Below are 9,806 nucleotides of genomic sequence, written 5' to 3'. Positions count from 1 at the left end.
GCGCAGCCGACTATAGGCCGGTAAGCGTCTGCATATTGGATCATGCCCAGCTCTGCTCCACGACTCAGTGCCTCTGTCTACTTATAAGTGTGGGCTTCTTTTTATGTGAGAAAAGTGTAAAACAATCATTATCGTCATAGTTTTTCCTTCGTTGGCTCCGTTTTCGTTTCTTTTACTCCCGTCTTTCCTCTAGCCTTTTTCCTTTTTTTTTTTTTGTGTTTTTCGAGAAGTGTCAAGTGTCAAGCCGCCGGGCTGTTCCTTCAGATTTAGCCTGCCCGCTTTCACTTGGCATATCTAAACGCTTTATTGCTGTTTCGGTGATCCGTCATTTCAGGGTGACACCGATGCTGATGATAATCGTAGTGGTTATGGTGATGTCGATGATAATTGTTATCATCATAATGGTGGTGATCACGACGTGAGGCAAAACAGCCCCAGTGGGGGCGACACTCGTGGTAAACGTTGGCTGCGGCTACCGCTACCGCACACGTTGGATTGAATTAATGCTCTTATTTTGTAGCGGCTGTCGGCTGCTGCCGCCGTTACGTAGCGAGTGCTTATGGAAACGTCATTAGAAATACGGCTCTCGTAGCTGTTACAGCCTCCACTCCCATGGTACTACTTACTCTGCCATTATATTGTACCTCATAGCTTTCCGGTGGCGCTCTGCTTTATCGGCTTTAGCTGTTCTACGCTACCGTAAAGCGATGAAACGAACGGACGCAAGGGATAGTGGTGATGTACAATTAAGCCATGCTAAGATTTCTGCTTTACGGCCGTAGTTCTATTGGTAATTCAGCCTCTGCTCATCGGTCGCTGTTAGGTCATCGATAAGAAACCCCAATGGGATGCTCTCGTTGCGGCAGCAGACGTTGCATATGCCCCGCAGTCATTACCGCTGAGCAGCAGTAACATCACGCGGGCTTCTTTTCGTCACCTGTTACTGCAATCGAATTTGCTGCTACTGCAAGGACAACATGCATAACTCACTGCCGCCGCCGCTGTTCCTATTGTTCTTATGGGCGGCGGAGATTTCGTGCGAAAATCTCAGCCCTGTCTCCGACCACACGCACAACAGCGCGACAACACTTCGGAGTGGAAGTTGTTGGATAAGGAAAACGTGGATGAGTTCTATGCTAAACACCAAATGGCTTCTCCTCTCCACCACGATTGAACTGCAGTTGCTGGTACAAGCGCATCAGCTCCTGTCGTTTCTTTCTATAGAAGCAACGCTGCCGTTATCAGGGCCGCTACGAGGGTTACCACTACGAAGACTTCTACGACTTATAGCATCGAAATCGACGGCAGCCGCAGCAGCTACAGTAGTAGCAGCCCCTGCCACCAGCGCTAGCGGCATCGCCTGGGAGAAATTCTCTTCACCAAAATATATAGGTTATATCGACGGCGTGTGCGGACTTCGCATTTACTTTCGCTGCTCCGTTACCCGTGCTTCGGCAGTACAGTTTGTCTGCGGAACCGACAGAAGTGCAGCACCTTCGTCAGACAGGACGCCGGTACTAGCTAGAGCGGCTAGAACAGATGCAATAGACGCACTGAGGTAACAACTTACCACCCCTGTAGCCGCTCTTAAGGGTCACAGGCCCTAGTTTCGACCTATCCAAGCATGTTGGAGTTACGGCCTGGGTCCAGCGAATACACGCTGCAATAGCGGCTGTTATTAGGAAATTGAGCGAGTGGAGGGTGTATCTATGATAATCTGAGATGGAAATTGTCACTGAACCCCGTCGGCTGACGATGAAAGGATGTACGAAAGTGTGCGTGCATATGTGAGAAGAACGCCTCGAGAAATATCTGTACAGATAGAGATCAGTGTTAGAATATTGCAGGTCGGAAACGTCAATGAATGAGCGCAAATTAGCTAAGGTAGTACAGCAATGTCGTCGATTAAAGGCTGATGATACATATTCGTAGCAAAAAAAAAACGTGTTTCACTAATTCATTCATGACTGTGCATCGGCAAAGTTAGCCTTCTTGATCCGAGGAGTTGTGCAGGTCGGTTGACATAGAGAGAGACTGTTGTGCGCGACCAATAGGAAGAACTGCGTTCGTCTTTGAGGAGTTATCATACGACTGTGTGACGATCTTAAAAAGGAACAGGAACAAAACATGCTAAACGGATAACTATATCGACATCAAGATATAACTTTTTGTCAAATAGTCTATCGGTGGGCAGAGAATTTTCGGTTGCCGGATACCGAAAGGGGACAATCGGCCCCGTACAAGATGCACAGCGCCTACAGACCGAATTATCGGCACTACGAACATTATGGTAAGTCTTAGTTGTTGTTGTTGTCTCGCATAGCTTTCAGTTAATAATAGATTTCATTTTCTGTTTTTTTTCCGTCTCAATTGCCATAGCAACCGCGTACAAATGACGAATTCAAAATCGGTGACTTCCTATTCAGTCAGTATGATCAATCCGCAAAATGTGTAGACTACAAGCCTCAGGTCTGATATATGTATTTTTGTTAGGATACTCACACCAAGTGCGGAACAAGCCAGTCGGAAGCAGACAGTCGTTAGTAAGTCTTTCCTTCAGACCGACTCGCGAATAGAAAAACACAACAAAAGTCGATAATACGGATAGAATAAATAGGAAAGGCTCAATATAGAGGAGAATTCTACTTTGTATAGGCAATATTTCACTATTGCCCACCTAGGACATGAGCTTATTGTTGGTATCCGTTTAAATTATATCAGGGGGTGTTAGGATATTTGTATAAACTATTAACTTTGGATAGTTTCCTAAGCTGCTTCTCTTAATATACGTCTCATACTAACCCTTACATAAGAAGACAGATAAGAACAGAATCAGAAAAAGTAAAACATCTATTAGCGTCCCTCGTTGAACGACTACCTACTTGAAAGTGAGCTATACTTCCCACGATTGCACATTTAAGCATGCTACCAGATCGCGTGACCTTGTCCATAACAGACGATTCTTAGAAGTCAATCTTTTTAGGCGGTTTCAGAAAATGGGTTCATTTTTTGATGCTCTTATGTCCTTTGGACCGAGAAGAAGAGAGAGCGCTCGTTGTCGAAATATGCCGAGCCCAACAGCAAACGGAATCTAGCTGGGTTATCTAACAGACATTAGCTGAATTACTAGTTATTAAAAGGCCAAGGATTTGTAGCAAGGAGCTGAGTCTACTTAAAACATAGAAACGTAGGTATCCCAGTTTCTGCGCGGGATTTTGGTACTAATAAAACACTTACTTCGGGAGCTTTGAGACGTCAAACAAATTTAACAGAAATGACTAAATATATCGTAGGTAATGATTGATATGCTCGTATTTTGAATGCTAATGAGCACCGCGGAAGACCTTAAAGTGGGTTGTGCCGAATCAATGGTACACATTGGATTACCCCAGGGTACAGAACGAGATTTTGCCTAAGCAAAAATTCTCGATGTAATACGAAAACTCTTTAGTTTAGTCTTTCTATGTTTTGAGTTTTACGTCCAGTATTAGCAGTGGGCGTTCTATTAAGCAACTGGCTTCCAGCGCGAAACAGATTCTGCCTATGTCCAGCTTCGAATCTAGACCGCAACGGGTTATTAGATAGGTAACCCGCCAAACTATCATGGGCCTAGGTCAAACGCAAAATTGATAGGGCATGAGCAAAAAAAACAAAGACGCTTGGTTGAGAGCAAGATTTCTCTAAGTTTATATTACGTGGCGAGGACAAGCTAAGGTTATCTAAATATTTTAATCGTATACGACGCATTGAGCTTACTCGAGTGCATCATTAGGCTATACGGCATTGATACATTTTTAAAAACCTATTTTTATTTAATAAAAATCGAGAACATGTGTTTTGTAGTCCTGTTTTAGAACGGCAAAGTGTACAAAGAACAGAAAGTAGTTTAACATGTGCGCGTCTTAGTTAGTTAGCTTTGAGCGCGGATGATAAACGGCGGAATATGCCGGTATGAACAAGATAAGCACCTGCGTTCTGCAGCGTCCTATCCGTATTGAATTTGGCGGTTCCAAGGGGACGGTTCCGTGTAATCTGGTTTCGGACACGAGGCCGGGGGGTGTATCACTTAAAACAGTGATGCTTTTCGCTGGTATAATAATAATATAGTCCATCTTTTCCGTTGTCATACAGAACGTATGCCGAAAAATGAGGTTCCCGAAAAAAATACGATATGCAAAACGAAATTGAATAATTGCCTGACCTGAATGAATAAGGAATCCTAGGATATTCATACTATCAATTTTTGAAAGCCATTCACTCTGTTCTACCAATTTCTCTCATGCCGGCTACCTATATCGCCTGCCGTCCGGCCGGATGCATCGATTTGGAACAGAGGAAAGTACAATAACAAGGTTCGTATACTTAACTGCGCGGGTAACACATACAAGTAAATACATAGGTAGAGGTGCCAACGAAAGTCCTTCCTTCATCAATCCTGTCTATTGACAAGCTGTTTCAAACAACTAAAGGCAAGACGAATGAAGAAGAGCATGCAACGACTCTTCAAGGGATCAGCTATAGCAGACAGGATGCTTCACTCTCTTATTTTGTCTTTCAAACCTTTTTCGATACTTTTCGAGGTTAATCTGGCGGACAGAATTAGTTTAAGTTTGCAGTCATAAACAAGTAGCATTCGCTTCCAGCGCCGGCGTCAGCCAAGGTTCGTAGATTCTACGAAATTTCTTTTCTCCACCACAGCTTCCAGTAAAAATTCATTTTTTTACAGGCGACAAAGCGTGTTTTGTTATTGTTGTTGCTGCTGCTGCTGCTGCTGCTGCTGCTGCTGCTGTTGCATCGATCAAATTAGCTCATAACGAAGATGTCAATCGACCGACGTACTCTTAAGTTAAATCATTACCGCTTTGATTTTTACTGTAGTAATGAAACAGCTCGACAAGCGTGAGAGTGTGGCACAAACCGTTACTAATGTCTGTATGCTGTAGTTTTACTTGAAAATTGGCCAATTCAATCATGGCGCACTTTTTCAGAAAAAAAAAAAAAGAGCAATGATAGAAATAATAAGGTTTTGAGTTGTTCTTTTCGATTATGCATTGCCCTGAGTGACAGCTAGTGTTATCGCATGCATAGACGAGAAATTAGCAAACATGGTACTTTGTTATGTATATTTTATAGAAAAAATTGTGAGATTTGGCGGGTGGACGCATGTCTGGCTATTTCGTATGGTCATACAGCTGTGAATGCAAATGTTGTGGATGAAAATCCAACATGGATCTCTGCAGTATAGGCCCGGTTCTTCTCTCTATATCATATATACTAATGTCTATCTTTCCGTAGAGCAGAGCACTCCACTTAAAGCCTGCTATCCTCTGTCTGTATAACATTGTCGACTATCTGCTCTGGGACTGCTAAAAAATTGCCATCTTTCCAGTTTAGTTAGGTCTGCACTCTGATTTCATATAGAAGGCTATCATGTGCGTATGGTTGAGTGTCCTTTTATGCATCTTTATTTTAAATCATAATAATTAGGGCGCTTTAAATAGACTTATATAACAATATCCGCACTTCCCAGTTCCTCTTTCCGTGCTCGTGCTCAAGCCGTAGAGTGTTTGACTCTAATCACGCACGCCCAGTAATACCCAGCTACCTCAATCAGGAATACTGTTCTGGTTTTCACTATTACTCTATATTATCTGTATCTCGAATGAATTATGCTGTTAGCTTAATGGGGTGACAAGATAAGGTTTTGAGTCTCTTTTAGCGGAGAGCATTACTTCGTCGACGGTCCGCTACGCTCTGTGAAGCCGTAACAAGCCAGCGACCTATTTTCACCATGCGGCTACGGGCAAACGCTGCGAACGAGATTAGAACAGCAAGCAAAGGCTGCCACATACGGCGAAAGCCCCGCTGCGATCTAAAGCGAAAAGCTCAGTCACCCAGTGCTTGGCCAACGTGCTCCTAGGCATCTCAATGGAACAAAGGGGGAAGAGCAATGGGTGACTACATCAAATTTTACGAAGCCGAAAAGTACTACGCTACCAGCAACGCCACCCGATTCCTGTAAGGTGGGAGTCTATTTCGAGAGAGCGTCCATGCCCGCATACAAATCGACGCACATGCCACGTTTGCTCCCTAGGCAACCGAATGGAGGGATTAGCTAGATCCCTCGTGGTCGCCCAGCCGGAAAGCACTTGGAACTAAACGCATAGACCAGTCTTCCCTTTCTGTTGCGCTTTCGTTCCTAGACCCTGGGACTCTCTCTGTTTACTATCGCATCAACCTGATTCACCAGTGATCTTGTTCTGACGTAAAATGCGTCTGCTAGCCTAATTTTCTTCACTTCCCGAACCCGATATTGGCGTCAACGTAGCAGTGGTCAACCGATGGCCTTGCCGTGTCCCCAGATACAGATAAATATGTTTAGCTGTAGTAAGCTACGCGAGTGTCAAGAGTTTGGACAGAAATTTCGCGTACGCCAAAAGCGCGAGAATAGGAAAACGACCATTCAACTTTCTAGAGATCACCCTAAGTATAGAAAATAGCATTAGAGGTAGAACTTACGGCCGGTTCATCGCAGCTGTCTTTCTGTTAAGTAAAGTACAACTGGTTTTGATTTATCCTTTGTAAGAATCGAACACGTCCGTCATAACAATTTTTCTAGTTGCAGTTGTATGCACGTTAAAATGTTTTCAAAGAATTTTCTCCTCTTCTGTATTTAGATCGATTGATACTTTTATTATTCGCCCAGAACTATAAGTTTAGGGCTTTTGCATACTACAATTTTATACAATTACCTCCATAGCATAGAGCTCTGAATTTAAAAAGCTATCAAAAAGCTGCCTGAATGCCAGAACCATTCGCAAGCTGCTGCGAGGAGCTAATATTTTCCTCAGCTTAAAAACTGGCCTCGGGCGTGTCTGAACACAACGTGTATAAAAGCTCTTTAAAGCGCTTCTTGGATCAGATGCTATTTATTGGATAATTTTGATTTATTATTGCGGAATTGAACAACTAATTTCTGCATATAGTCTTTGCATTTACATTTTCGCGAAGATCGAGCATCCAATTCTGCTGAAATAGATCTTCAGTCGCTACCGCATCATCCGGTTGGAGCGCGAATTTCTAAGAAGGAATTGATATGTCTACATCAATACATATCGCTGTATCTAAAATATATACTTTAACGAAGGATTTCAGTTTCTACAGCAACAGCCTAAAATCCAAACAAAAGCTTTTGTTCAATTCAGTAAATGGACTTAAAAAATTGTAGTCTAGTGTTAGCTTATATATGGCCCGTATTCCAAACAACGATTTACTATTCCTCAATCTTGGGAAACAGGATTGAGATCACAGAAAAGACAGTTCAAGTGATTTTTTATGTGTTTCTCTAGCAAACGTACTACAAACTACGTTCCAACTGAACGGTGCCTTAGAAAAGGAAGAGTCAGGATCTGGACAACAACGCCAGCTGTGATGATAGAGGTGCTGTACTTTTGTATTTTCGACTTTCAGAAGTATTTACGGTTGGCTAAAAAACGACCGCACAAATGCAGAAACGTCTATTCACACGTACGCGAACCGATCCATTCCGGACGCTGTTTCCAAGCTGAAGTCCAGCACCCGGCAAGCAACAGTTACAAAAGGCAAAACAGCTCCTCTCGTGCTGGCCGCTGTGATGGCCTGAACTGTTTGACAGGTCTACGATTTGGTAACTTGGACAGTTATTTCGATCTTTCTGCCAAGATGACTATTATAACTTGAGATGGCTAAATTTCTATAGCCTTCACACATTATTCCAGGCCGCAATGGCCATAAGCGTTCCTTGACAAAGACTTCCGCTATAGCGAGGCCACATCTTCGACGGTCGAATTTTTGCGTCGCTTCAAAAGATGGGGCACGAAACATCGGTTCATAATGACGAATATAAAAATCCGTTGTGTAATCCACTGTTACTACTTTCAATGCTGATTATGATAGCGGCAATTATAAAATAACCAGGAGTGTTACCCTTCTGCAGCAATCGCAACTATATCAACTTAGAGCTGTTAAATGTTGTGGGAAAAACGAAGCCTCACACAGTTATGTCGATGGTCACACCGCAAGCTGGCGCCCTTCAGCTCCGTATTGCATGCTAGGAAACTGTACCGCGGTTAGTTGAACAGATGGTCGCTGTTGATAATCCTAATAGCGGTAGTTGTGCCAGTAGCAATAGCAGTTTGGGTCACTTGTAGCATCATAGGGGTAGAAATAGAAGGGGTAAACAGAACGCTCCATAGTAATTAGCTCTGCGGTCAGGCCAACGCACTGCTGGTCGTCGTCTCTATCTCGTATGGGTAGGTCGAAACAATCGTATCGAAAGACGAATCAGGTCCCCGCCGATGTCGAATGGATGGACCCGTTAGTGTTAGATGCGTACGCCACTCGACAGACATTTATATAGACAGTTTACTACATAACAACATAGCATATTGTCGCTAATAAGCCATTAGATGATGATTTAGCGATTAAACTGGTTCCAGGCGTGTTCGTACGCAGATTTGCATTGCCTGTTCCAGGTGAAGACCCGAGCTATGGGACAGAATGCATACGAAAAACAACTGTTTAGTAGAAGTTAGTGAAGACTCCGTATGTGTTTCGTTAATTAATAAACATTTGAAACTCGATTCACACGCCAGCGTGTGATAGACAATGACTTTAAGAGAACGCATCTTTGATTTCTCCGATCGACCAGATAAAACAACGAGCGGATCATTGCACGCAATGTTCTGTGACAAATTACGCCGGATTCGTCTCGTGAGTAAGCATGAACGAAACAGCCAATTACAATTCGGGTACCTCATTTAGTGGTCACGATCGGATCGGATCGGATCGTTTCACATATCATTCCGCTAGCACTGTCGTGGAACATTGGGGGCTGAAGAAGTTGTGCCGTCTGTTGTTACCTAATAGTTGTCCTTTATATCGATCAAGGGAATCTAAATGGGAATTTACAGTTTTCTATAGAAAACTGCTACTTTCAAGGCTTTTACAGGTTATGTCCCAAGGGAAGATTGCCATATGAGAGAAGAAGAATGAGGCGAGACAATAAAGGGAGGTTTTAAGACGTGCGAAACTAGCTGCGCGTTTGATAGTGGGAAGCAAGCGTGAACGGCCATATTATAATCGTGAATATAATTATTAGTAATAATGTGAACTATCAGCGTGAATGATTTTGCTCAGTGTGAGTGGACGCGGACCATTTTTTCCCATTCTGCACTATAAACTGTGTATTCACTATAAACAGTTGATACTTTTGCTAGCTGTTTTCACGACGTCAAATATATGGCTCGAGGTAACGGTGAACTATTTAAAGAAATGTCAGTGTCTTCAGATGGTGTTTGAACTTTAAAACCTAATTATAGGGTAGTCAAAAAGTAATCACAAATGACAACAGTGGCACAGTGATGGCTCAATACAAACGAGAACACGGGAGCATTGGCACAGAGATAGGACACACCTAGTATACGGCCAGCGGATAATTCGAGCATCATCGTATAATAAGTTTTCTGTGTTTTATATGGGGGAAATTTTATGAGGCATTCATTCGGATGGGTCAGCGTGAACTTATCTGGGTTTCTCCTCCAACAGATCTATAATACACTATGGTAACGATATGTTATAGCTTCGCTGATCAGTTCGATGACAAGGCTGTTAGAGATGGCGTTAACGACACAGACCATCTCGTCCCCCATTGTATAATACTTGAGTCAACGTAACTGAATAATGGAGACAAGATTAGGCATCGACTCGATAAAAACAGAGTAATGAGATAAGGCAGCATAGTAACTTGCACATTACAGAAACTGACT

The 9,806-nt window shown here is 43.0% G+C and overlaps 1 protein-coding gene across 1 annotated transcript in view; it reads left to right on the top strand.

Annotated features, from left to right (window-relative positions):
- The first annotated feature begins 1,472 nt into the window (after positions 1–1,472).
- The window catches only part of LOC111261361 (uncharacterized), a 53,375-nt gene continuing 45,041 nt past the window's right edge, over positions 1,473–9,806 (top strand). Inside the window, exon 1 of the mRNA XM_086968675.1 lies at positions 1,473–2,290. Within this exon, the coding sequence (XP_086824801.1) occupies positions 2,245–2,290 (46 nt within the window). The 5' untranslated portion in view covers positions 1,473–2,244. The remainder of the gene's footprint in view (positions 2,291–9,806) is intronic.

The sequence above is a fragment of the Varroa jacobsoni genome, unplaced genomic scaffold, assembly GCF_002532875.2.
Source record: "Varroa jacobsoni isolate VJ856 unplaced genomic scaffold, vjacob_1.0 scaffold_550, whole genome shotgun sequence".
Lineage (NCBI taxonomy): Eukaryota > Metazoa > Arthropoda > Arachnida > Mesostigmata > Varroidae > Varroa > Varroa jacobsoni.
Note: the sequence above shows the minus strand (reverse complement) of the source record. Positions and strands in the feature narration are given on the sequence as shown.